The following is a 27346-nucleotide window of genomic DNA, read 5'->3' on the forward strand; positions in this document are numbered from 1 at the left end:
TTTGTCTTCTGGAAAGAAACAACAATGACCAAAAGTAGTTCAGGCGGGGAGCTGCGTCAGCACGCGCAGGCTGCAAAGGAACAAGAAATGGGTTTATTCCATGCTGAAAAGAGAAGAAAGAGAAACAACGTTTCGGCCGTGTTTTCTTTCTTCTTTTCAGCAGGGAATAAACCTATTACTTGTTACAATGACCAAAAGCCTCCCAATGGTAAAGGTCAAATTCCCATCAGGGCAGCTCAGTGGACTGGAGCTCATTCTGGTTTCCTTGTTGTTAAGCAGACTAGGGAGCGAATGGGACTCAGGTGAATAGGGAAATCTGGAATACATAGCCAGAATGTCTTTAGGAGGTGGGCTGATACCATAGCAAAAAAGAAAACAAGGAAACGAGGAGAACATGCAAAGTCCACACAGACAGGAGAGCCAGTGGGCTGAACCCAAATTAGGATCTCACACCTGTGAGGCCTCAGTGCCAACGGCCACCCCACACACAACCAACATTTCTCAAAGACATCGGATTAAGCAGTCACAGCTTTTACCCCAGCGCAAACATTTCCTCCATTTCTGTAAAGAATATTCAGCAAAATATTTTTTTAAAGAACTGCATGTAAGTAGAAAAACAATTCTTGTCATACCTGCACTGTCCCTGACAAATCGTGCACCTCTAATGTCTTGTGTTCACAAGAAATCCTGCAGGGAAGAAAAGCTTTGAGAACGATCTGGCTCTGTTCCTCGGCAGCGCTGGGTTCCCGAGTCTGGAGACGGCAGAGGAATTTTGGGAACAGGTACTCCCCAATCTAGATTCCTTTAGGTTAATCTCAAAACTCGGTTAATTCAGAATCTTCTTCTTGAGAACAACCTTACCTTGTAAAACCTACTGTTTACAAATTTAATAGGGATTTTTAAAACGTCTGCAATGATTCTTTTAGAGATAATTAGTGAAACAGGAACTCGAGGAAATGGGTCTCCTCAGAAATGTGCCCTTAGGCCCAGAAGAAAGAAGCTGCTGTAATGGGAAGAAACCCTTGATATATGACGCCCCCCCCCCCCCCCCCAGGGTACAGTACAGTTTAGAGCTGTCAATCAGAAGTAACCAGTGTGTCTTCAGGAGAGGGGAGCAAACCAGAATGCCCAAAAAATGCATGCAGACTCCATACAGACAGGCACTTCCAGCAATTGCACCCAGGACTCTGGAGCTGTGTGGTAGTGGCGCTCACCACCAAGCCACTGTGCAATGGCTAATTATCGGCCTTGCGTTTAACACTGCTAAATTAACAAGGGATTAATAATTATGACTGTTGAACCAGCCTGAAGAGGGTTAGGGATTTCTTAGACACAGGTACCATTATTATGAGCAGCTTGGTCAATTCTGCTCTTAACCTGAACCCCTTGCAGAAGCAGTCATTAACACGCAGATAACAGAATGCGTTAAAACTCTGATACGGACCAACCACTGAGAAGGGAAACAAACAAACAAACAAAAAAAAAACAGCTCAAACCACGAACGCCATCTTATCTCGAATTTTAATAAAGTTCATTAAACAGAATTTCACTACTGAACATCTTTGTTTATGTGTAAAAAAAGATTGACTGAGCAGCCCAATAAAATTATAAATAAAAACCCAAGCCGTCCCCTGGCTCATACGAGTCTTGTGGCTGAAACACTCTTCCCGAGAGAGCTTAAGACATTGAACGCGAACGTTTGAGTTTGGGCACAACTTCAGCACAGGCCTCACACAGCCACACTTGTCATTTTTCTCATGAATGAACCATTTCATCTTGGTTCCTTGGCAACATGTGGCAGAGTATTAAATCTCAAGGCTCTGACTTATCCAATTTCAGCATTGTTAGGAGCAACACACAACCACAAAATAACAGTGTGGAATGTGATGCACTTACTGTATGTGAAACTCAGCTGGATATTCAGCTGTACTGAAACAGAACCTGTGTACAACACATTAAATAAACTAAAACTTCTTCCAAACGCTTCTTAGTGGACACCTGAAGTGAGCCCTTCAGCATTCTGCAGACTAATTGTCAAGGTGCACTTCCAATTGTGCTCTTTTTTAACAGGCCAATCTACAGTCTTGAGATTGGCGTAAGATTCCCCTCAAAAGGATCATCATCTCCTTGTTATGTTTCCGTTGTCCATCTAATCAAGTTCTTTACAAATAAACGTTGTTGCTGAAATTGTTTCCTGCGACACTTTAAATAAAAAGGAAAGCGACTGACTCAATTTAAAAAACAAAACTAAAATAGTCATGAAGCTAAGATTCATTTAGCACGGGATTCTCATGAGGGAAATGGTTGTAAATACCATTGGCTATCCATGTAATTTGAATAATACGTCTATTGTCGCAAACCCAGGGAATTATCCTCGGATACATATTGCTTACAGAGATGTCTACCAATAACTCTACTGAAAGATTTGCAAATACATCCATTTTAATGTTCCAGTTTTGCTCCACAAAATATCAATACTTACAAAATCAAATACTCATCAGATTTAAAATAATTCCTTGATGTTACAATTCCTAACATTTCTAAGGTGTCCATGACACTTAGGTTATCATGAAAATTTAAGACAAAAATTGAAAGCTTAATTAAAAACCTCCAATTGCACTGTTCGGTTTTTCCAGTTTCTGGAGTGGTCTTCCAATAGGTTTGTTTCCACATTGCTAATAATTCGTTTCTTCTGAACACACAGAGAGGAGTGCCTCACACACATGTGCTGGTATTCCCTGAATCTGCATGGACAGAAAAACCCAGCTCTAACATATCGCGTGAGCAGTTACTACTGGGCAGGTGGAATGGTATCTGTGCAGTGCTGTAGCTGTACCAACGGGAAAGACGCAGAAGGCAGGGAAAAGAGTGGGGGTCTACAGGAACTGGGAATGGAGTCTTAAGACACGAAGGAATGAACATTTACACCTGGTTTAGACAGGGGGCCAATCTGGAAAATGGTGGTGTGATTCTCAGATCTGGTATTGGAGTGACCAGGGTCGAGAATCACCAGAACAGAGCACACTTCCAGAAAGCTCAAAGACACAGATGAAAGGCTACATTCACCTAAAGCATCAGTCTAACCCAACAGCCGCTAAAAAAAAAAGGCAACTGATGCATCTTGGTTCCCCTTTATTCATCGTGTTTGAACACACCAAGCTGTCACTTCTAATAGCAGAAAACTAGCAAGCTGGCTTTCTGTAGGGAAGCCAGTGAACCACTGTGCTCTGGGGGCTGACTGGAACACCAAGACAGTGCGTGCAGCAGCACAAATGTCAAATGCACAGGAAATCTGTAAGCAAGATTTCAGGAAACAACGACACTGTCACGCACAGCTCTTTGGGACAGAGTCGGCAATTCACACAGACTTCTTGTTTTTAAACAGGTCTGGCGACCCGGCACTCCGTTCGGCTCCGCCTGCGGCCTTGCCTGCCCACAGACTACAGAACCGGTGCCAGTCCCAGGAGGGGAGGGCACTGTCCTTCCCCCTTCCCCACGCACAGCATGAGCGGCAGTGTCCGGTGAGAGACGGCCTTCGCGCTTAGAGCAGGAGCCGCAGGAGGGCGAGGGCGGGCAGGACACTGCTCACGGCGGCCCGCAGGCCCGGGGCGCCGCCGCTCCCTCCCCCCGCCTCTCTCTGCGCGCAGGACTCGCCCCGGTGTCCGCTGTAGCACTGGCACTGGAACTCCCGCTGGAAGTAGTCCCGCTCGCCCGCGGTCAGGAGCCCCTGCGCCTGCAGTCTGCCTCCCTCCCGCTGGATGCTGAAGCTCTGCGGGCTGAGGTGCAGGTAGGTGTCCGTGTTGGGGTTGCGGCGCAGGCAGCGGCCCTGAGCGCTGCACCTCGCCTTGCTGCACTGCTCTGCTGCCGTCGACACGTTCACCAGGTACCGCCCCAGCGCCCCCCGCAGGTATTCATTCAGCGTGTTGCAGTTGGCCTGTGAACACACAGCAGGAATCCAGATGTATCTGCAACTGCTCCGGAAAGTAGGTTGAACACAGTTAACACAGTGACATGCCTTTCATTCGCTTTCTCTCCTATTGCACGCACAAGGTCTCCGTTATTTGGTACAGATGGTTTTTGCCTACTAGAAGATTTGAAAGAAGAGAAAGGCTCGCACACTTCCAAAACTGCTGGGGAAAAAAACAAAACACTGCGGTCAGAGTTTTTGCTTCAACCACATCATGGCTGTAAAGTGGGTTAGTTACCAAGGCAGTAAGATGCACACGATGAAGGCGGTCCAGGCTTTCCCTCCCCAGTAAAGAGATGCATCACTTACAACGCTGCTGGCGTAGGTAGAGTCTCCCCAAAAGATGATTCCCGCCACTCCCAGGGCCACGCTCTCCCCTATAGTGGAGACGAGGTCCATCTGCCGAGACACAAAGGCCCCCGTGTTCAGTTCACGCGACAATCTCCCTGCAAAACCTCACTGGAACTGCCAGCCAGCTCATTCACTGACTCGAGTACGTGGGGGGGACCGGATGCAAGTGATGAAACTCCCCCAAGGTCCTGACAGAGTCAATCCAACGGGTTTTCAGGTGCAGCGACGGAAATGCAAACTGAGAAGGGGGGGGGGGCGTTCCTTTACGCAAAAGGTGGTGGGGGACTGGAACAAGCCGCCCAGCCTTGCTGTTGAAGCCGAAAACCCTGGCTTCTTCCAAGACATGGCTGGGTGAGATCCTGGGATCCATTAGCCCCTAATTAGCAAAACAGGCTGAATGCTCTTGTTCGTGACCCTTCAAATATTCTTATTCAATTAAGTCATTAAGGGCTCAGGAGGTTATGCACGCCAGACACAGGAGTCTTGTCTCTCGTCACTGATACAGAGCTCCCTGTGACATGAAGTGACCTATGAGGGCAAGGGTTAACTAATCTGAAGGACGACAGATAACGTACGCCGAGAAGCACTGAAAACACAACTGTTTTGCAAATGTTATTGGTTTCAATACCCATGCGATATTTTTAGTAGTTACATCATAGAAGCTGAATGGCTCTAGGGGATCTGAAAGCCTAATAGGTGACATAAAAGATGGCATAATCAGCTTAAAGAACTGCTCAACCTGGAGAAAGCCTGGAAAAGACACCTACAAAACGTGTTACACGCACCAGTCCTCGTTCACGGCATAAGAGGAATGCAGAATATATCCATGCAACTGAAGAAGAAAACAAGAACAGTACACAAATGAGGCCCAGAATGACTGTTTCCTTGTTACTTGCTTAGCTGACACCCTTGTCAGGGGCATTCCTGAAGCCAGATGTTTTTCCCCAGAGCTGAAAAGGGAAAGGAAACTCTGCAAGAGGCCTGGCCGATGCCCCCCTCCACCCCGCCCCCCATGTTGAAGGGGCTGGTGAGATGTGCCCCCCTCCAGACTGCACAGAAAAGCAGACATAAATTCACTTCATCAGCTGGTCAGTCCCTAACTAATAACCACATGAGAGGTTAAGTTTAAAAGGAAACAAAACACACAAAAAAAGAGCAATAAACCTAACCCAGATTACAGTGTGGCTCAGATCCTTATTTCAAAGTCACGAAATAAATACAATTTCACAACTGTGGCTCATTTAGAAGTGAAATTAAATGCAGGTTTAACAAGTTTCTTCGAGAAGACTTTCACCACCGACACTGTTCAGTGGAAAAATCCCATTTTATGATGAGATCAGCAATTCATCCTTTCCTTCCTATTTCAACAGATAATCTAATGGAAAAACACAGAGGCAGGAAGAACAACAAAAGGTCTTTATTTTATCGAGGATGTTTTTTTTGTGATACTGATGGTCGAAAAATTCCTGATGTACGATTCAGGAGCTCAGCCTTCATTATTTTCTTCTCCCAACAATAACACCTAAAACATTTCACTCCCAACATCTGCTTTTTCCACTGGGTCCAGTCCTGGGGTGTTCCAATTAAAATTCCAGAAATCAGGCAAAACCGACAAAGGGTGGGGATGTAATAGATTTCGTTTTTTCAGAACTAATTTTCAGAACGTTAAGAAGAAAGCAGTCAAGTGAATAAATAACAGTGAGAAGATTACACATTACTTCACAGCTGTCACAAGGTAATGACGTCTCAGATTTAAATGCAGCCTTGTCCTTGGCTGTCTGGGCCACAGATAAGGCCCAGTTTTTGCAATTCTATACTTAGAAATAAGGTAGATCTGCCCCTTGAGCCTTTTCTGCTGTATCAATTCCAGTTAATGGCGCCTGCCCCTCTGAGCCTGCTTGGCCTGGAATTCTGTCCTGCCAGGAGGATAAATATGAAATAAAAACAGCTCATGAAATCCAAATACTGAAAAATGGAAAAATGAATTAAAGTTTCTTCACAACCCCCTTCCACTCTAGGAGGCCCAAAAAAGTAAGTTCAGCTGGAAAGCAAGCGTGGAGTTTGTTTTTTTATAACCCTGCTCTTCAGTGGAAGGCAGGCTGGCTGGACACCAGGAGGAGGGCAGCTGAGCTGTAGCTACCACGCCAGAGCCGTTCCTCCACTTTCAGCTGCTGTCCTGCTCCAGCCTTAGTTTGTGCTACCAAAACCTCGTGATATTCTCTCAAACCTGCAGGCCGTGCCATTTGGAACTTAAAAAACGATGTCTACAGAGACGCTGGGGGAGAGAACAACAGAGAACAATCGTTTTTTTATATTTCTATTCCAGTGTGCACCGTGGTTGGCGCATGCATGAAAAGCTCTGCTGTTAAACCCCGCTGCAGGAGTTGATAAGGGCCTGAGTCTGGACCAGCGAGTCGGCGCAATGTGTCCTCCTTCGGCTGGGAACTGGGCAATGGGGCAGGTGTGTGAAACCTGATACACGAACTTACGATACTTGCACAGTGAACAGTGCCGGAACACAGACGGGTGAGGGACAAGGCTGCTGGCTTGCTCCAATGCCTGGATTTACCAGCACCTCCTGAGCAGCTGCTTGTTCACTCCTTAAAAACGTATTACAGAGACTGACAAGGAAGTCGCCCCATCCCTCCTCATTCTAGGAAAGCAGTACTGATAAGAAGTGCATAAACTGTGCGTCATGTCATCTCCTTTTAACTGCCGCGGATATTTTGGAAATGACTGTACTGTACAACCCTTAAAATTGACCTTCACAATTAATTTGACGACACACACCCTTTTCCTGCTAAACAGAGGACTCTCCGAGCTGCCCTCCAGGCCTAGCCAGAGGCATTGTGGGACATGGTGATTAACACTGCCTCACAGCTCCAGGCTCCTGGGGTCGATTCTAGGCCAGAGCGCCTGTCTATGCGGAGTCTGCGTGTTATTCAAAGGGTTTTTTTTTTGCTGGGAGCTCCGGTTTCCTCCCACCTCCCAAAGACCTGCAGGTTTAGGTTTGACTGCGTCTTCTAACATGTCCCTTTGTGGAGGGTATTTCCTACCCAGGGCTTTTACCCCCAGATGCTAAAATTGTACCCCAAAGAGAACCAGCTGAACTCAATGGCCACAGTGACATCTATGACCCTGCTGGATTTCTGAGGTGTTTAACTTGGCAAGACCTGAAGCTGAACTGTCAGACAGCTCACCCCACCCACACTGCTTCACAGCCTCCACAGGCTGTAGGAGGACATGGAGGTCAACACTGTTTATATCCTCACTGAAAACCTTTTTGTCTTTTACTGTTTGGTTGTTATATTTTTCCCTCATTGTTGTTTTTTTTTTATTTTTGGGGGGGAAGAGCTTTTTAGGCTTTCTGCTTTAAGATGCCATGTAAACATGTAAACTAACAATCATAATAATTGACTCAATATTACGCTCTCCTCACTGTTCCTGAGAATAGTCTCCTCGCTTTTGGGAAGTCACTCTTCTCTCCCCCATCGTTCAAGACACGCCAAGTCCCCCCCTGATTCAGGTCCTGACGAAACGGACCAGCACTGGTCCCGACAGGCGAGCGAGCAGCCAGCCAGCCAACCAACCCACCAACCCGGACTGCCACCCAGCGAGGCACAGAGAACATGCAAACTCCCCACAGACTGGCGCAGCCCCCGCCAGGGCTGGAAATCGAACCCGGGGCCCTCGAGCCGCAAGGCAGCGGCACTAACAGCCTCGACCCATTCGAAGAGCCTCTGTTTTTTTTACTTTCGCCACCCCACGCACGGCTCACCTCCGTCAGCAGCTCCATCTCGTTGGTGTAGGTGGGGCGGGTGTAGACGAAGACGGGCCGGGCCGGGCCCTCCCCCACCTGGGCCAGCCTCATGCCCTCCCTCACGCGGTTGCGGACGAACTGGCGCCCGAAGGGGCTGGAGCGCAGCACGGAGCCCACGTAGATGGAGGGGAAGAGGGCCGTGCTCTCGGCCCACAGCCAGGCCAGCTGGTCGTTGCGGCTGACCTCCACGTCGGGGCAGCGGCCCGTGTAGTTCTCCAGGCTGTTCTTGTAGTCGTGGTTGTAGCAGTCTGGGAAGAGGTAGAAGCCCCAGAGCTGGTGAGGTCGCAGGTGCTTGGCGTGCCTCAGGGTGCCCAGCATGAACGCCCTGGCCGAGGCCTCGAACTCCTGCTGCGCCACCTTGTTCACCTCCTCCTTGCTCCAGGTGGGGTTCCTCCTGGCGGTCAGGTTGCGCGACACGCTGCGGTACACGTCCTTGGCGTCCCAGTTGCGGATCCACAGGGGGCGCCACTCCTCCCAGTCGATCACGGCCAGCCCCCTGGCGCTGGGGTCCCGGATGTACTTGTTCACGCCCTCGGGCATCTTCTGCAGGTGGGCGTCCAGGCTGGAGGTCTGGGGCAGCCCCGTGTTCACGGCCCGGCCGCTCCTCTCGAAGTAGGGGTACAGCCCCAGCCGGTCCTTGTAGAAGATGGTGAGGTTCTGCCCCACGAAGCCCTCGTTGGGCGAGGCCCGGATCTCGAACTGGCCCAGGTCGAGGTCCACGCTGTAACGGGGGCGGCAGTCCTCCGTCGGGGCGTTCCAGGCCAGGAGCAGGGCCCTGCCGGAGAGGAAGGGCCGGCGGGTGGGCTTCGGGGGCCCGGCGCGGCAGCAGCCCGGCGACAGGAGCAGCACCAGCCAGAGGCCGCAGGCGGGCAGCGGCCAGCGGGCGCCGGACATCGCTTCGCCGACAGGGGGCGCTGGGGGGGAGAGGAGCAGCGAGCCAGGCGCACTCGGGTCTCTGTCGAGGAGTAAAGTGGTAGTTAATGGAAAGGAGGAGGAGGGAGAAGCACCAGGCTGCAGGCCGGGACGGCGGAGATGTTGAATCCTCGTCCCGGAGTGTCGCAGTTTTTTGGGGGGCACAGGCGATACAGCGCGATTCAGGGGGCGAAAACTAGGAGACACGGGGGCCCTGCAGGACCGGGAGTGAAGAGCAGTGCTGTGCACACTTCACCCTGAAGGAGCCACGCAGGTGCACAGAGAAATAAATGCCCACTGCACTAGAACTACGGTACTGAACAGCCCGGGAACTCGTGGGTCTGCAAGACCGCGGTTACGATACCCTATCGTTTTCTCCCCCATTTAAATACTTCATTTCCCAAGTAACGTACGTTTTTTTATTTTATTTTTTTCCAATCAGGCCTGGTCAATGACGAAATGAAAACCTGGCATTTGGATATTAAAACGGTTTAGTGTGTACAGAGCTGTGGGAAGTCATTACCTCTAAGTCAACGATTCATATTGTTTGCGGAGCTGCTGAGCGGTACAGCGCTTGCAAAAAGCGTCCAGATTTGTTAACAAAGCCGTAAAAGTGCAGATACTCCCGCGTCACGCGTGTACCAATTCTTAGTTTACTTGTGCACGCATAACGCGGCGCCAAAGAGTTCTTCAGAAATCGGTTGGAGGTCTGTAAAATAAATTACACTGACGTGGAGCCCATCTACAACCTTTTTAAACTTAACAGAACAAAGCGTGCATGTCACAGAAGCCGGATAAAGATCCAATGAACTATCCAGTGCGGTTCTGTTCGGCTTGTCTACTCGCAACGCCGCTGTAAGAGATGACACAAATAAAAGCTCGGTGCATTAATTGAAGATCCGCACACGCACGCAAAACCCGCTCATTGGGAAAGTTTCGCAGGGTAGAACTTCACCATCCCGGCTCACAACGTGAGGACGCAAACAAACTAAAATGAAAACAAACGAGATACAGTACCTTTCCGACTGCTGCTACCTTGTTAAAGGTAAAGGCAGGCAGGCGAGCACGACCATTCCTGCGCACGAAAAGTTGACCTGGAATAATTTAAGAATAATTCCCCCTAGACGCCCGGTCGGCTGATCAGCAGTCGGCACGCATGAATAAGATTTTAAAGAACAGAACAGCCCATTAAAGTCCGTTGTTTCCACCAAACCCCGCTTTCCAGACCATGATTCCTCGTCGGGGAAGACACAAGAGCCCCTACTCGAATTTCTTCTTTTTCCCTTTCATTGTTTTACGCGATCGGCGATCCCGTCCAAACCACATCCCTGTTTTTTTTTTGTGTGTGTGACGAAACCGCCCCGCAGCCTCAGCGTAGCTCCAGGTTTTCTAAGCGTGGGGCTCTTCAGATGGCTTAAAAAAAGCAGCTTCGACACTTTCTAGACTGGGAAAATGAGGGGAAGGGGGGGGGGGGGGGGAGATAAGAACTCTTCTTGTGAGAATGTATCAAATAAACGCGACACATTATGCGTCCCACATATATTGCGTCTGTTCGCGTCCCAGGCACACACCCGTTCACCTGAGTTCAAAGTCTAAATATGATCGATTCTCAATTTATTTCTCTCTCTACTGTACCCAAATACCCCCCCTATTTTTTACGAATAGATTATTCCGCACACAGCACGCCGGAGCTCAGCTGTCCGAGTTCCTACAGTAGGAAGGAGCCCACAGCAGTTACTCTGTAGTAACAGAGGACTGGGAACACAATGACCGTATCATGTTACAGGATAGGGGGAAGTGAATCGCCAGGGATTAAACGGGATGGTGCTTTTGGATTAAAAACCGAGAATGCCCTTTCTTTTTTCTTAAAACAGACCAACAGCAGAGACCTTTGGCCCGTGTTTAAAACCCCGTCTGTAGAAAGAAGCTCACCACCAGCGCGTGTTAACTGCACATCCCTCATTGACATGCAAAAAAAACTCCGTTTAAGAAAGCGGCATATGCAGCAGTTTCTCTGCATATTCTGCACGCTAATCAACCATTTCCCTTATTTGTTTCTGACGCTTATTTAACTTCAGAGATTTAATATGACGAACGCGGCGTGTATTATCTGACAGGCAAGTGTAAAAGGGTTTTTAGAGGGCACAATACTCGAGGCAATGCGAGAAAAAAAAATAATATAGCGCACCAGCATCGTCCCCGTGGTACCTGCTGGAACATATCGGCACGATTTGATTCTGTTAAGATCAGATGCTGTACCTCCGCCTACGAGAGCGTGAAAGAGGAAATGTGATTTGAATAAGATGGGTTTGTCCGCCCGGTGCGGTGCAACATGTGCGGTCACACCGTCTCGTGAGCTGCATTTGACAGGTCCAACCCATCTGCCGAGTTCAGCAGTAACCGCGCTTTCGGCAGTGAATTGAGGATCAGAGAGAGATGCGTAGCGTCTTGCATGTTCAGGTGGCAGTCTCTGTAAGGCCCCAGACCGTCGCTAACCTCGTGTGGTAGACAAAAGTTAAAAGAACTGGGGCGTAATGTTCACGAAAAGTGAAAAGGCATCAAAAATGGAGAATCAACTTTTTTTTTCCGAAATGCATTTCAGTGCAATACTTCAGTGTAAAAGTGCACCGGATGCACAATTCGCGGCAAGGGTGTGTCAAACGGATAGCGCTTTCCTAAAAATGGAGTATTCCACTCCGGTTTACAGGGATGACATTTGAAACACACGCCCGCTCGATTCTTGCTGAACACCAGACGACACGTTGCATTTCATTCCTGCAGCCGCAGAGATCTCCACACACCTGCAATAGCTAATAACAGCGCTTGTTAGCCTGGGGCAGAGTGTTAATTAATCCTGTTGTTGTTGTTGTTTTTACCTTCTTAAGCTATCTGTCACATACAATCAAATTATACCGATGTTAGAAAGCAACTTAATTCAACCTCTCTCAGAATTCGGAGTTTTATTTTTTTTTCTCAAGAGTGTTTCACTTGAGATTCCGGATTGGGACAGTACAGTCCGGTATGATCATGGGCTCTGTTTTCCTCTTGTAAAAAAAAAGTACTTGTTACAACTTGTCGCTCAAAACCTCCCCTGCTCGCGTCTTGCTCCTCTTCGCTTGCTTTATACCCTGTCGCGCTGACTCACCTGTTTTCTCCCCAGTCGAGAAAAAGCAGTTTCCTGTCGGGAGGGGAGCCGACACCACTTCCCCCACCATCCCGCCAGGAAACGTCTACAATGGGGGGGGATTCTGATGGCTATCGCTGGCTACTCTTCGTTTTTAACTCCTTTCTTTCCAAAAAAAAATCCTTCTCCGCCTCAGTAGCTCAGACCCCCCCTGGAAAAAATCCCTTTCAACCTCACGGAGCAGGATTTAAAATCAACAGCGGGGACCAACAACGGACCGACTAAAAAAATTGAACGGAACGGTGCTTCCTGGGCGTTTGAGCAGAATCCGCCGCCCGAAACATCTTGGAGAGGAAGTCTCTGATGTAACTGTCTTACTGTTCCCACTGCAAGTCCGGCAGGAAGGTATGAGCGAGCGCCACCCACCCCAACACAGTCTGGGGAGCCTTTGAAGCGCCGCTCCGCATTCCTTATTGCGCAAATCGCAACCTGCTTTTATTTGCTCTCGGCTACGCGCTGCGACTTGTCTGGAGAGACTTGAGCTGCGGGGAGGCGCGGATGAAGCAATGGCTTTTAAGTTAAGGCCACCGTGGTGGGTTTCTCTCTTGTTTCTGGAAAGCTTTTATGTTGTTTTTTTTTTTTTGGTGAGCGCAGCTGTTCAGGACACTATTGTTTTTTTAAACCAGTCCAAAGTCTCCGGGTTACAAATGGGCTTCCTCTGTCATCCGAGTTAATTTCAGAAACTGAAACTTTGCAGAGTTACGGGACACACTAACTCTGGCTCTGTTCACCCTCGCCTTGAGTTCTGGAAAGGAAAATCCTAGTATTTTTATGAATAGGAATAAAAAAAAGTGTCTTTCCGTGTTTATGGAAACACACATCTGTGATCTCTGTCAATATTTCATAGGTCTGTCAAGATGACGATGAGTCATTTTTGAAAAATAGCATTACTATTTTTCCAGAGCAGATGTTGAAAAAGAATCATACGTTGTGTTTCCTTTCTTCTCTTTTAAGCATTGAATAAACCTATTACTTGTTCCTTTGCAACATATTATAACGTTGTTAAATGTAAAGATGAAAACACGGGCGACCCAGTCCAATTTGGAACAAGACAGAAATATTTACTGATCATCAGAAGACACTACATATCACCTATGTAAAAAAGCACAGTGAGGAAAATGCCTCTATCAATAGCAAGTGCAGTGGAATTTTATTCGACACACATGACGTGGGCAAATTCATTATGCTGATGAACATTTGTAATTAGCAGTGCTGATCGACGGGAGGTCTGTTGTCAAAGTCACAGGCTAGTAGACAGTCTGCACCTCTGTGTCACATGGGCTTTCCAGCAGGTTGCAGATACTGTCTGATGGGATTCGGTCTCTTCCCTCTGTTGGAGCCTGGACAGGCCTGTGCCTGTCCACTGGTCCCTGAGCCCTAGGTGCCACGTGTCATCCCAGCTCATCCCAGCAGTGTTCACTGGGGCTCATGTCTGGTGCGCCCCAGCGATCCACAGCAGAACGAGGACGTGTTGTCACTTCGGGAGGAGCCCACAGCAGGGGCCGCGAGTGGGCTCCCAGGACTGGACCAGTGTAGCCGTGCAGTCAGGCTGCCATCAATCAATCAATCAATCAATCAGTAGGGACTAGACACTCCTGCCCATGCGCCCATCGCAACACGGACCCCTGCCCCTGGACTGGTCTTTCACACATGAGACCCCCCCCCTGTTCAGAACACCTGCATCGCCCTCACCGACATCCATCATGGTGGTCTGCAGGAGCTCATGCCCCCACCAGCTCTCTCTCTCTGTGCGATGAGGTGATTTTGGGGTTCACGCGACGTAGTCTCAGGAGCTTTTTATGGTCATTCTCAAAAGGATTGAGCAAACCCACACCCAAACCACCTAGCCAGTATCTCAAACCTGGGGATTTTTCCCCATGCACGAACACAGCAATAGGTTTCTTTCACCGCTCAGCTCATTTAGAAGATGACTACTTACCCTGACAGAAGGCAAAACCTCCTCTTCTTAAAAGGCCTCCCGGAGCCCCGGCACTATTCTGATCCACTCTCAACGTAAACGAATCCCACACGTTTCAAACAGAAGCCTTGAAACCATGTGCTCTGTGTCTTGAATGCAGCGCGTGAAGAATCCCACGACTGAATGTCCGCAGGGGGGAATGACACTTCTAATAATCCCCTCTACCCTTCTGTAACCCTTCCTCTCCCTGTCCCTCTTCCTGCCCTCCAGCGACACCCTTCCTCCTGCCTCTGCTCGCCTTCCTGCCATTAGAGGAGAACAGGAAGTCGGCGAAAGAGGGGAGCTGCCGGTCTCCCCCAGCCTGGCAGACGTACAGAACGACACCGGACTCGTCGGAGAGCCAAGATGGCACTCCCCTGCCCAGCCCTGGCATTATTGATCCTCGATTTCCTCCGTTACTGGTCGTTGCCCTTTCCCGGTGCCAGCTACTAGTGAGAAAATGCCCGGAATCAGGATCGGCAGTCAGTTTTGGTTGGGCGGAAGGGAACTGTAGCACACATGCTTTGTGTTTTGTGTTTGGACCCTCTGCAAGTCCGTAAGAGAGCTTAAGGACAAGAAGTAGCAAAGTCTTGTTCGGCTCCAGGCTGACTCTGCACCTGCCTCTTTTGAAGGAAGGATTTAGACTGGGGTCATTTCTGGAAAAATTGCTTTAGGATCCTGGTTAATCTCCTCTCCTCTTTTCCAGTGAATTACCGAAGACAGCTTCTAAAAAGGTTTCCATGCTGAAGCAGCAAACCTGAATCAGTTTAGCTCTGGTGCAGAGTAGAAGTTGGGTAAGGAAAAATACACAAACTGCTTTAAGTGCCATATATTAATTTTTTGCTTGCGGAGACATGAGCGGTAAGGCAGGAGGTTAAAAGAAATATACCTTAAGGGATGGTTCTGTTCTGAGATTGTTTTAGAAATGAAGCACGTATGAATTTTATTTATAAGAATGTGTAGATACATGGTCCTCCTCGCAAAACAGCCCTACAAAATAGAAAGTAGGCACTGGCTTAGATCTGTGACTTGATGAGGTTCAGTTGTGCAAAATGTAATGTTTTTGTTGTCCTAAACACTTGCAAATTGAACAACAGTGGAAGGCCTGGGAGTTTGCTGCTCATGATGGGATCGAAGAGTCACGAGCCTTTTCTATCAGTCAGCGAGAAAAAGAGGCCGGTGTGAGCCTGTCTGTTTCTTGCAGCTGCATCCAAATCGCGTGGACACATACTGTGAAACTCCAGCCTCAGCTGCAGCAGCAGCAGCAGAAGCTCTGTGGAAATAAAAGTCAGCGTTCCGTAGCTTCTGCAGGACTCCGAGCAGGATGGGAGGCTGGTAAAAAGCCAGCGTGGAACCTGCAATCCCCAGGCAAGATTGTGTGTGTGTGGGTGTGGGGGGGTGGGGGTGGGGCTCGAGAGTCAATAAAATCGACCAGGCGTTCGCGCAGAATCAATCGAATCGCTCCAGAGGGGCGCTGAGAGGCCCGTCTCCCGCCAAGCCTGCTTTCCAAGCGGGCCAAGGAACAGGGCGGGTCAGAGAAAACGCGCGCCTGGCTGCACTGGGGGCAGTGGCCGTCGACCTTCTGACCCCCAGCTGCGTCTCTGACCACATTCTTACGTTAATGGGAATCCGACGGTCCCCCAAGCAAGCTGGGACCGAGTTTCACTCAAACTCCAGACACATCCAAGGTCTCACATTCCTGCAGCCCCGTGCACTTTGTACTCCAGGGGCGCCGTACAATGGCAGACCCTGCGCTCTGACCCCAAGCTTCTCTCCCTGTCTCTGTGTCTGTGTCTCCCTGGAGAAAAGATGCATTCCTAATGCAAGAAATTGTATAGGGCTAATAAAGAAACATTACTTGGCTCATCATTCAGAGTGTTACAATTTGAAGCCCAGCGACCAGGAATTCTGCAGCTCGCGGCTTCGTCGGCACACATCTCCACGCCACGCAATGCAAATATTTTTTTGCGTTGGTTCTAGCGCCTCTGTTTGGGCTCGACAGCCCTCTCCTTTGGACGCCTGTGGAAAAAAAACCTTCCCCTCGCCGGCCAGGCTAGCAAGAATAGAGCCGGGCTGAAATCCGAGTCAAATTAAAGGGTCAAAATAAGAGAGGTTTCAGGAGCAAACTGGTAATTCTTTCATGCACGTATCGGTGATAAACGGATTCCCATCCGAACCTTCAAAAAAAAAGGTCACAAGCAGGCACAGCAAAACTAAGTCCGTTTTTTCTCAAAAACCCCACTCTTAAAGTGGGGTTTTTAAAATGAATAAGGAGCAGCTAGGGCACTAAAAGGGTTTGAACTGGCTTCACGACCCCACTCTCCTCCCCCCTGAGAGCTGGTGTGTGGGGAGCGGACTGGAGCCTCATCCAGGTGGGGCCGCACACTGGTGGGGGTGGAGGGGGTCCCCATGACCTGGAAAGCGCTTTGGGTGGAGAGTCCAGAAAAGCACTACAGTATATATTTTAGGAAGAATTATCATTTTTATTATAATTGAAAAGCGCACGACTGGTCTCCCCCCGTGTCGGCGATAAGGGCAGAGTGGCCTGTCCGTTTTTTCCACCCCCATCATGCCTGTGATCCACCCTGGTCACAGTTTCCACAGCTCGCAGGATATCCAGGCCGGGGGGGGTCGGCGGGGGGAGGAACAGGGATGGCCGACGGAAACGAGGGGAATAGTCCTGGAGGAAGCCGGGTGTATTGAGTCCAAATCCTGTAGCAGAGGTGGGGAGGGGAGGAGCAGAATGATGAAGCCAGTTCACAGATGTGGATTATTAATATTCAAAAGGGCTTTACAGGTAAGGGGGACTCCCCTCCACCACTACCACCAGTGTGTAGCCCCCACCTGGATGATGTGACAGCAGCCAGAGTGCACCAGTGCGCTCCCAACACACCAGCTCTCAGCGTGGAGGTGAAGCCAGCTCAGAGATGCGGATTAGTAGGGAGGCCATGACCAGTAAAGGCCAGGGGGGGGATTTTGGACCTCAGTTTTATGTCTCATTCAAAGGACAGCGTCCCCATCGCTATACCGGGGGCACTAGAACATGGGCCGCAGGGTGAGCGCCCCCTACTGGTCCCACTAACACCTCTTCCAGCAGCAGCAGCAGCCTTAGCTTTCCCAGGAGGTCTCCCTTCCTGGTATTGACCAGACTCACACCTGCTCCGCTTGAATGGGTTGCCAGTTGTGAGTTGCAAGTTGATACTGCTGGCTATAAGCAGGAACTCTCACTGTGGCATGAGGGTGAGCGCCCCCTACTGGTCCGCTAACACCTCAACCACATGATCTTTCATCCCCAACAGCAGCCTCACACCCCGCCTGTCATCTTAATGTCCATCTCGTTGAAAAGATCCTACAAGCACAATCTAGAGAGCTGCTGCTTTCAATATCAAATGCTCCATGTCCTCAGCTGCAGGACATTTACACAGTCAGCTGCTTTATTCCAAAATGGATCCTACTAATTATCAACTGAATTAAGGAGTCGGCTGTAGCACAACTGTGCGGACAGGAGGTGCCGCAGGCCGAGTAAACTCGTAAAATGACCCACATCACCATCACAAACTTCTTACTTGAAGAGCTTTATTTTAAAACAAAAAAAGACAATCGAAACATAATTAAACATTCTTTTAACTTAAAAAAAAAGATCCATAAATATCAAACTGATTTTAAATTGTATCTACGCACATAGTTTTCACCCCACCTCCAAATTATGCGATATGTACTTAGTGGTGCACACATTGTATCATTTCATATATACACTGAGAGTAAGCAGACAATTGCATGAACTGGGAGTGCTGCCTGAAGGAAAAGGACACCACAGCTATGCACTTACACAGTACAGTACTTTTAAGAACACAGCATCCCTTTTTGTTTTTGTACCAGCACAGTCTTTTCCATTATGACAAACTTGTCAGTTTATCTCCATCATGACATAGCCAGGTACTGTCAGAATAATGCATTAATGTCTCTTTGTTTAAAAATACACACCTGCTCCCCCTTTCTAAACGATTACATGTTTTTTCTGTTCATTTCTATACACCGAAGTCAAGCCCAGCGGAAATGCACAAACGCTGCAAGTCAGTTGCAAACATGACCACAACGTGACAGTTTTGAACAGCTTGCCGTAGGTGGGACGAATCACAGGCCAAGAGGGTGTTCCAAAGTCAGCTGGTGAGACTTTTTAGAACAAAAACAGACCAGACCATCTCCAGGTGCCTCTGCACCCCTGAGTGAGCACTGCTCGAGGTCTCTGGACATTCAGCACGACAGGGACCCCTGGGACTCGCCAGGGCCTGATAAAGAGCACCCCTCTTCCCATCAGTGCTCACTGTGCTGTGAAGCGCCGCAAAGCTCTCGATGTGTCAAATAACCAGCAGCTCTGACAGCCGAGCATCACAGGGGCATGTCCACAGGTGCCCATTCTCCCAGTGTGCCACAGGGGCTACAGCTGTAAAACAGGACCAGAAACCCCCGACCACCCCAATCCAGAACACCAAGTCCAAATTTAAATACAGGCCGCGGGCGTGCGCAAATCTGTGGTCACTCGAGACCCCCTCCCCCACACACACACACCACGATTTTGATTGGTTTGTTTCAAACGATTGAAATTTTACCAAAAGGAAATCATCTTGCCAAATACTGTACCAACTGTCCTGAGGTCAAAGAGGCAATGAAAACCAGGAAGCTCAAAAGTGCATTTCTGGAGGCTTACGCTTCTAAACACACACTGACGCTGCGCTCCGCACCTGGGCTACTCAACAAATGGTCCTCCCGATCCACCACATCGTTGCGCTTGGATGCAGCCAGCTCCTTCATGGTTTTTATTTATCCTGTTAACAGTAGCAATAAAAGAGCAAACTTCTGCAGTGCAGCAGAAAGGAATGCCGAGCTGTTTCAAATGTAACTACGAATATTTCTTTGTCCGTGTGCCGTGAACACACACACACACACCACCATGTCATTGGACAAACCTCCAGACTAAAAGCAAATTAGTGTATGTGGCTCAAAGCCTAGGACTATGATGAGCTGTGGGGGAGATTTATGATTTACAACCAAACGGCACTCCACCTAATCACTCTGTCTTGGAAGCCCGTTTCATCTTGGCTTTCTGACACCTGTGAACACCTCAGTCTTGGCCTGTCTTGCAGGAACTTCACAGTGAATATGAGAAAATGTGCAGTTGGATATAAGCAGGGAGATTGAGCCTGGGTTCAGCTATGCTTTGTAAACATGTCTACATATTTTCAAGAAAAGGAAATGGGTGAATGAAGTCACAGCATTACAGGGAAATACATCTCATCTGCTAGCAATTAAAAGGACAGCTTACGCACAGGGTTCCTTACAGGACACTCACTCTGGCATCTTTCTTGCATTTTGTTTATTTTTGAGTCACTTTTTCTGCCAAGTCCCGTAAAAATGAATGTTTTAGTACAAGTTTAGTACAAAGTCAGGGTGCCTCTGTAATAAAAGAGGGAGCAAGTCTCATCAAAACCAAACTTAGTGTTCTTCAAAAAGGAGCTACAGGGAACAGTCTTATCAGAGTGTTACCCAAGGTACAGGAATTCTCAGTTAACGAGTGTGAGGAGGGGGGGCTCAAATGAAACGCAATGCAACTTAATGGAGAACTGCTGCTGAAGGACAATTCAGCTTTCAGGAGTGAAGCACGGATCAGTTATATAGCACACTATATCCATACACTGCTTCCAAAAAGGTCTCCAATTTATCTATGTACTGTACAGACAGTACATAAGCAGTTAAGGAAATAATTCCTGTTTTAGTAATGGGTTAAAAATGTGCTACTGTCAGCAGATTTTTTTTTTTTTAAAGGAAAATGATCTAGAACTCTTGACCTAAACATAAAGGGAAGTAGTTCTGCAGAAACTGTATAGAAGGATAACGAGGGCAAGCACTCCTCCCAGACAATAAGCAGGAATTCATGCAGGAACTCGCACATGAGCTACCTTGATAGGTCCTGCTTATTTAACAAGCAAAGACAAAGGAAAAATATTTCCAGTTACACTGCCAGCATAATATCAGTGCGCTCTTCCTGTGTTGCATATGTCACTTATTTTTGGCAGACAAATAAAAGCAAACAGAAACATTAACAAGGAACACCAGGCATAGTGGGCTGAACTCATTTTCACAATTGATTATTCACCCCACCATCACCCAAATATCCTCAGTGATGCTTGATTCTCATACTCCAGTTACTATCTCTGCCAGGGTCTGCTGTATAATCACCCGGCCGATGAGTATTTTCTGCAAAATATATATTCGTTTTCGAAAGGCTCTCAGTAGCCGTGTCTCAGTGCAGTGGGAAGGTTTTGGCAAAAGTACTGGAAAGTTGAATCCATGCCTCCTCCAGCCCAGTCTCCAACACGGGCCTTGGATAGCCCCTGTCCAGCAGATTCAGGTACCTCACCGTTAAATCTAAACACCTGGCACAACTTCGGTATGAACAATTAAAGCAGGTGATAAATTAGAGACCATACTGGACCGTACTCCAAGTACTTTTTAAACCTCAAGGACCAGAGCTTTCTTCAGTGAACAGATTACGTTCTTACCAATAACAGATGTTGGAAATCTTTAGAACCAGGCGACCTATAAGACTGAGTTGGGACCCCCTGGGACCAGGGTTGGAGACCCCCCTCTGCTCTAGCCAACAAAGGGTTTCACATTTTTGTGGTTTACTCTGTGCTGGATGCACCTCGTCAGCATCTCATTCCGCTCCTATAAAAAGAGCTCCTGTGGGGCAACGCCGACATTCAAAGCAAGATCCAGGGTTCTCGAAATCTGCGCGCTCAAGGCTTCACCCTCCTTTTTGAAGGGCTTATGATAAAACGCAGGACGTTGGCCTTGGCTGCGAGTGAATGGGACAGTCGGGAACTGCCAGGGCCTCCTATTCGGGACTGGAGACATCCCAGTTGGAACTCCTGGAATAGGCCATTGACTGCTTTGGTCTGTAAACGCTCCTGCACGAAACACACCAGCATTTCGGCTTTCGGGAAAAACAAAACAAAAAAAGGCCTCATCATCTCAGAACAAGTTCCACACTGTGCGGTGCCCCTGTGTCAGCCTTTCTGTGGTGCTTCCATTCAGAGTCCCGAGACACAATGCACACAGAAGTCATTACAGACATTCCAGCCCTTCTGCGTCTGAACACAAGGCTTGGGGGTTAGTGTTTATTGACTCATTTTAAAACAGCAGGGAGCCTTCAGGGGAAGGGATGAAAAAGCCGTATCGGCCAAAAGAAGATTAAAGCACTGAGTGGGGGCAGGGGAACCTAGACAATTAGCCCTGTCTGCAGACTGGGCATGAGGTCTTAAAAGGCAGATTTGCTCTTCCCACCAACTTCCTCAGTTCCACAAAGTCTGGGCTGCAAACTCATCTACTCTTCAGACCCAGATCCAACACGTATCCCACTTCAGTCTTACAGAGGTCACACAGACTGGGCCCAAAGCTTTTCCATCTGGTGTCAGCGCCTCTCGCGCCACATTCTTGTATTGTGCTTTGCTGGGCTGTGTGCTCCACTGCATGGTTTTTTTTGACAAAAAAACATTTCAAAGGTGGAGCACTCCTTTCAAGTGGAGATTCTGATTGCACTACAGGGGAGCGGAGAGCTGGACCAAAGCGTTTCTTTGTAAACTTGTTGACGCGACTACTTTAGACGATGGCGGCAGCGGCGACGCCCATTTCTGCCTGGCGCGATTTCTTTGGAATCAGATCACGCTATTAAGAGGTCAGCTAACACCTAAAAACAGGTGGAAAGACAAAACACGGCGAAGGACGACAGAACAGTAACGAGTGACAGTCCTGAGATTCACGGGGGAGCACACTAAGAGCTTAATCCACACGTGGGTGAGCAGTCGAGCCGAACGAAAGACACGTTTCATTCGATGGGCGGAAAGCCGAGCTCTTACACGACTGCTGCACCATTCAAAAAAAACAAATCAGAGTAACGGGGTTCATCACTTTCAGGAAGTGTTATTTTTCCCAGAGCTTCACGTCACCTTTCTCAGAGAGGGCACACAGAGGGGACACACAGCTATCAGGCCCCCGCCTCGCACCCTCAGCATTGCGCAGGGTGGTTTTTTTCCACCCTGCTGCTGCTGGAAACATTTCAGAAGCCAGCAAATCTGCTCAGCTTCCTCGGTTTCTCATATTTCGATAAGCCTGACCTTCCTCCCTCCGGTTATCTCCGCTGCGCTGATTAATAGCTGCTGACAACAGGCAGGAGTCTGGAGGAGAGGGTTCAACACCAGCCAGCCCAGAATAAAAACAGGATACAAGAGTGCAAATCCCTTGTCAGACAAGGCTCACCTACACAGGATGGGCGCTCTGGCTTTCCAGTCTCTCTGCCAAGAAATGTAAACCCTTCCACTGGTCGTGCTATCCTGCCACCTTGTGTTGGGAGAGTGACTTGCACTTTTGATGTACACTTCATATATCTGCTTGGCGAGGTACGCTAAAGTCACTCGAACCCACAGCCGGCAGACAAGCGGCTTGGAATCCGAGCTCAAGCCACACAAACTACTGAAGCCTCTGTCCTTGAAGAGCCTGCTTGAAAAAACAAAGCGGAAATGGATCTCATGAGAAATAACCTTGCCTCTAAAATCCCTTAGAAGAAAAAACACCGCTGATCACTCCTTGATGCTGAAGGGACGTTTAGGAAACTAGACTGCTTCTTTCTGCAAAAGCAGCACACTAGTCAAGAACAGCTTGCTTGTCGAATACAAAGATAAAATTCCATCTTAATTCCAATTATCCAGCTGGCCAATTTGGAAAGCAAAACTACACTTCAGGTTCACATCATGCATGGTATAACATACTGGTATTCATTACGCTGTTCTTATTTTTAATTACCTAAAAACTTTACCAAGCAGTCGGGCCCTTCTTCCCTACTGAGATGTACCTTTAATAATAATAATAATAATAATATTAATATCAAAGTCTCTTAAACAAAACACACTCTATCCAGACGGTGCCGCCTTTAAAAAAAAAAAGTTTCACAGCTTAAACATTTATATAGATTCCTAGTTTGGCTTCATTCCTTATCACTCGAAACACAAGGAGTGATTTTTTTTCCTTTCCTTTTCCATCTGAGATATACAGATGCTGACAGATTTTTCTTCCCATTCTTCACTCCCTACAAAACCGAATGACTGCTTTCCCGTGGGGGGGGGGAAACATGAAGCTCTCGTCAGCCTCACGAGCAAGACTCGCGTTCTCGTCTCCAGTCTGTTCCCTTGGGCGTCCGGCCGAGACGAGCGCCGAGCTTCGGGGAAACGGGAGTCAAAACAAAAACAGAGACGAGTCCTTCAGATTTTTCACATGCCAAGGATGCCGCGCCAGCCGAAGAGACAGAGCAAAATCTCCCACATAGGAACCCGTCAGCTCGGGCGCACGGGGCCTGTGTGTTCGGCGGGGGGGTGGGGGAACGGGCTGTCGTTCTATAGGCCGTACTTGTTTGTTAAGCTCTCCGCCTTGGTCTCTCTCCCATCGGGGTGAACAGGAACCCACAAATCCCAGCCCTGTCCCCTCTTCCCCCGGCACGCCTTACAGTTTCCGCGCCATCCCTCGCGGCTGAGAGTCCCCCGCGGTCGAAGATCGGAGTCCGGGGTGGTGGTGGCGGTGGCGGTGGGGGGTGGGTGGAGAGGGGTGGGTTGGGGTGGCTGGGGGAGGGGGGGGTGAGGAAGAAGGGCCAGAGGGGACGGAAGGTGCCGGAGGAGGTGCCGCCCCTTCACACCTCGCAGAGAACCACCGGAAAATCCACGTGGATCCGTGGGTGATCCAGCTTCACAATTCCCTGTGGGGAGGAGCCGGAGGGAATCGAGGAGGGAATCGAGGAAGCAACAACAAACTATTAGCATTTATTACTCGGACATCAAACATTCTGCTTTCACAACGTCTGGGGCTCTTCTGCGAGAGCGCAGTCGGCGTATGGCCACAGACAAAGGCGGGTGAGCTGCACGCAAACACTGGGGTCAGCTCAGGCGGTCTCTACCAGCCCCCCCCCTCGTTAGAGCAGCTGTGATCTGTCATCGCCCCCTCTCCAGCAGGCGGGACCGTCCCCATCCCGGATGGGCATTACAGCACAGCCCGGGGGCCCTAACCCCTCTCCCACCAGCCCCGCCCCAACCCCCAACTGCCCCGCCCGCCCGCGGCCCCCTCACCCAGCCCCCCGGCCCACCTGAGGTATGAGGTTCTTCTGGATCCTCTTCAGCTTCGCCCTCTTGCGCCCGTTCTTCGTCACAATGGTCTCCTCGTAGAACTCGTGCGCCAAGTCCCCGTCCTCATCGTAGTACAGAGAGCTGCAGGAGGGGGAGAGAGGGGGAGACGTGGGACTGTCGTTCTGTCGGGGTCACAGACACGTCCAGGGGAAACGCAAACAGGACAAGGAAGGCGCGCGGGGGCCAGGCTCAACTTCTCCGCAGCCGGGCCTCGTCGCACAGTCCGATGCCGAGAGGCCGCAGCGCGTGCCCGGGCCTCTCCCGAGAGATCACCAAAAAAACGGCATTCCATTTAAACCCCCTCGCATTTCCAAAGCTGAAGGTTAAACTGCATTCTAGTTTCAGTCAGTATAATTCAGAAGGTGAAGGCGAAGGAGGGAGTGGAGTCCAGCGACAGCCGTCTCAGCGTGGCTTGAAAACACAGCACCCTTTCGTGAGACCGTTAGCTCCCTGGGGTGGAGCAATTAAAAGGATGAAGCAATAGCTATTTGTAGAAACCTCTGCGTTTTATCACCGCTGTTAAGGAGAAGCGTTACAGTGGTTAAGGGGTGACTCAGTGCTGTGTGTGCTGCCAGTTTGTTGGACAAGAAGACAAACTGCACACTGGTGTCCCTTCAGCAACTGTCTTTCCAACAGCCACGGGAAGGATCTCCATGAACTGCCAGGTCTCGCACAGGGGCCCCAGTGAATCACAGGGTGGCACTGCGCATCAGAGGCGTGCTCCTAGTTCGACTGCTCAAACGCAGACGCGCATTTGAGACACGTCAGGGGCTATAAAAAAGAGCATTATCTCTTAACACCTGAGTGATGCTGAGTGCCATGCAACCCAAGTCTGCAATGTACTTGAATACTTTCCCAATGAGTTGATTATTTACTCTACAGTATAGGACAGAGTCCTAGCATTGCACGGCGTTACTTATATAATCGTTTCACGGTCCGTATGCCGTTTTTGTTTATGCATGAAACACATGTCGTACAGCATGTTGCACCGTTTGCTGCTTCAGCTGCCCAACTCATCTACGGGATGAATCCGGTATTGCAAAACGAGCTGAGCTTGATCTGCACCGAACCGGACCGAACCGAGCGCGGGTGTTTACCTCCGCCTCGTGAACACGAACGGGGTCGCGCTCCGGGCGCCTCGCAGCCGGGCCAGGGACTGCTCGTGCCCGCCGCCGGCCGCGTCCGGACCGGTCCCGGACCCGGCAAAAGGCCAGAACCCCCTCGATTTGGAGCCGCTGCCTCCCATCTTCAGCGCCGGAACATTATTTTCCCGGCCCGGACGGACGGACGGAGTCAGTTGGGAGGGGGGCCGGGGAGGGTGATGAAATGTTCGCCGGACAACTAACTCCCTCGATATCCTTTATTATACCGGATGTGTCGGAGTCCTAATGTTCCACAGAATGACATAAATACAAACAAAAAAAAAAAGAACAAATCACTGCACACAGAATCAATCACGGACACTGCTCTACTACAAACAGCCCGTGCAAAAATTCTGAAATAACATAGGAATCGTTCCAATATCCCCGCTCCTTCCACACCAACCCCCGTGCTGTCATTCCACGCGTGGATACCCGTCTAACCCTGCTACGACGGCGTCGCACTAAAAATCAAGCACTTGAGATTTACTCCCAACAGCGGCAAGATTCCTGCAGAAGATCCCTGCTCCCAGAAGATCCCTGCTCCCGTCAGGCGGCAGGCTTCGACCATGCCCTCGTCATTTTCAATGCATTTTCGCTTTGACAATGACAAACTCATCGCGGTCCTCCGTCCAGCCCATGCAATGCAGTAGTTTGTTGGTATTTTTTTTTAAATCTACCCCCACCCCCACCACCACCACCCAGACAGTCTACGTCTGCTCACAAGTCATCATCGGTCGAGGGGGCCCCGGATTGTTCTAGCTTCTCGCCTCCCGGCCCGTGGCCCGTAAAAACACTACTTTCAGTATGGATGTCATTATTACCATCATTTCTCCACCCGCAACCCGCTCTCTTTAATGTCATTGCTTTTATCTGTGCCGAGCTGTGGGGATATCGTCCCCCAGTCTGTTGCGGGGTTCCTGACGCCCCTGTACCTGTGGTTTAACCCCAGAGCTGAACGCCTGCCCCCCCACAGAGACAGCAGGTCAAATATCACCAACCTGCCCCTCGCCGACAGCCAGTTATTTCCCGTTACTGATGTTTAGCCAGACACGACTGACACCATGTCTTTCCCAACATTGTCCTGAGCCGGGGTCTTCCGGTAGTCCGAAAAGCTCATTCGAGTCGGGAGGCCCCGTGATTCGAATGAAACAACTCTTTCCCCCACCCCCACAAATGGAAAAAATTAAATAAAAAAGCTGATCTTTACTTGAAGTTTTATTCTTTCTTTTTTTTTTGGCCAAAACAGTCTGCACTACAACCACACACACACAGCAACTAAGCCTACCTCACTTCCGGCGCCAGATTTCCCCTGTCACATGACGAGGGAGAGCGCCCATAGCGGAATGACGCGTCTGTCTTTGGCTTTCTTGAAACAGAAAAATGTCATGCTTTCCGCAAAGTGTTCCTTACTGCCTTAGCGGTGAACAAGCTTTTGATTTTTTTAGAGTGGTCATTCATATTTGGTTCTCATTTCTTTCTGTGCCAGCCCACTGAAGCTCAGCAGGTGTGAACCAGGTCAATACCAGGATGAGAGACCTCCTGGGAAAAGCTAAGGCTGCTGCTGGAAGAGCTGTTAGTGGGGCCAGTAGGGGGCGCTCACCCTGCGGTCTGTGTGGGTCCTAATGCCCCAGTATAGAGACGGGGACGCTACAAGGCATCTCTCGAAAAGAGTAAGGGTGTTACCGCAGTGTCCTGGACAAATTTCCCCCCTGGCCTTTACCCCTCATGGCCTCCTAATAACCCCCCTTTCTGAACTGGCTTCATCACTCTGGTCTCCTCCCCACTGA

The 27346-nt window shown here is 49.4% G+C and overlaps 2 protein-coding genes and 1 long non-coding RNA gene across 6 annotated transcripts; 1 reads left to right on the plus strand and 2 right to left on the minus strand.

Moving 5' to 3' along the window:
* Positions 1-1503: 1503 nt before the first annotated feature.
* Positions 1504-14347, minus strand: hyal2b (hyaluronidase 2b). 3 transcript variants are annotated; one of them, XM_015348329.2, is made up of 4 exons: positions 14174-14347; positions 8097-9093; positions 4277-4366; positions 1504-3934 (listed from the first exon to the last, which is right to left on the minus strand). In XM_015348329.2, the coding sequence occupies exons 2-4, from the start codon at positions 9030-9032 to the stop codon at positions 3542-3544; spliced, it is 1419 nt and encodes a 472-aa protein (XP_015203815.2). In that variant the 5' UTR covers positions 9033-9093; positions 14174-14347; the 3' UTR covers positions 1504-3541. The 3 variants fall into 3 exon arrangements, with proteins under 3 accessions (XP_015203815.2, XP_015203816.2, XP_015203814.2); XM_015348330.2 differs by lacking the exon at positions 14174-14347 and adding an exon at positions 12196-12285; XM_015348328.2 differs by lacking the exon at positions 14174-14347 and adding an exon at positions 10068-10487.
* On the plus strand, positions 12432-16060 carry LOC138238446 (uncharacterized). The gene is made up of 2 exons (XR_011189494.1): positions 12432-12579; positions 14423-16060. It is a non-coding gene; the product is annotated as an uncharacterized lncRNA (long non-coding RNA).
* A 1690-nt stretch (positions 16061-17750) lies between these two features.
* tusc2b (tumor suppressor 2, mitochondrial calcium regulator b) lies at positions 17751-26868 on the minus strand. 2 transcript variants are annotated; one of them, XM_069189523.1, is made up of 4 exons: positions 26845-26868; positions 25515-25802; positions 24378-24498; positions 17751-23993 (listed from the first exon to the last, which is right to left on the minus strand). In XM_069189523.1, exons 2-4 carry the CDS (start codon positions 25661-25663, stop codon positions 23928-23930), a joined length of 336 nt encoding a protein of 111 aa, XP_069045624.1. In that variant the 5' UTR covers positions 25664-25802; positions 26845-26868; the 3' UTR covers positions 17751-23927. The 2 variants fall into 2 exon arrangements, with proteins under 2 accessions (XP_069045624.1, XP_006631114.1); XM_006631051.3 differs by lacking the exon at positions 26845-26868 and adding an exon at positions 26558-26837.
* Between the last annotated feature and the right edge of the window lie 478 nt (positions 26869-27346).

Source organism: Lepisosteus oculatus, chromosome 4 (assembly GCF_040954835.1).
Source record: "Lepisosteus oculatus isolate fLepOcu1 chromosome 4, fLepOcu1.hap2, whole genome shotgun sequence".
Classification (NCBI taxonomy): domain Eukaryota; kingdom Metazoa; phylum Chordata; class Actinopteri; order Semionotiformes; family Lepisosteidae; genus Lepisosteus; species Lepisosteus oculatus.

Excerpts from the sequence above, each read along its gene's own strand:
- hyal2b (XM_015348329.2), bottom strand. The coding sequence starts at position 9,032 with ATGTCCGGCGCCCGCTGGCCGCTGCCCGCCTGCGGCCTCTGGCTGGTG. Across the intron at positions 4,367-8,096 it reads AGATGGAGCTGCTGACGGAG|ATGGACCTCGTCTCCACTAT; the intron begins GTGAGCCGTGCG and ends GTGTCTCGGCAG. Across the intron at positions 3,935-4,276 it reads CTACCTACGCCAGCAGCGTT|GCCAACTGCAACACGCTGAA; the intron begins GTAAGTGATGCA and ends GTGTGTTCACAG.
- tusc2b (XM_069189523.1), bottom strand. The coding sequence starts at position 25,663 with ATGGGAGGCAGCGGCTCCAAATCGAGGGGGTTCTGGCCTTTTGCCGGG. Across the intron at positions 24,499-25,514 it reads TTCGTGTTCACGAGGCGGAG|CTCTCTGTACTACGATGAGG; the intron begins GTAAACACCCGC and ends CCCCTCCTGCAG. Across the intron at positions 23,994-24,377 it reads AGAAGAACCTCATACCTCAG|GGAATTGTGAAGCTGGATCA; the intron begins GTGGGCCGGGGG and ends TCCTCCCCACAG.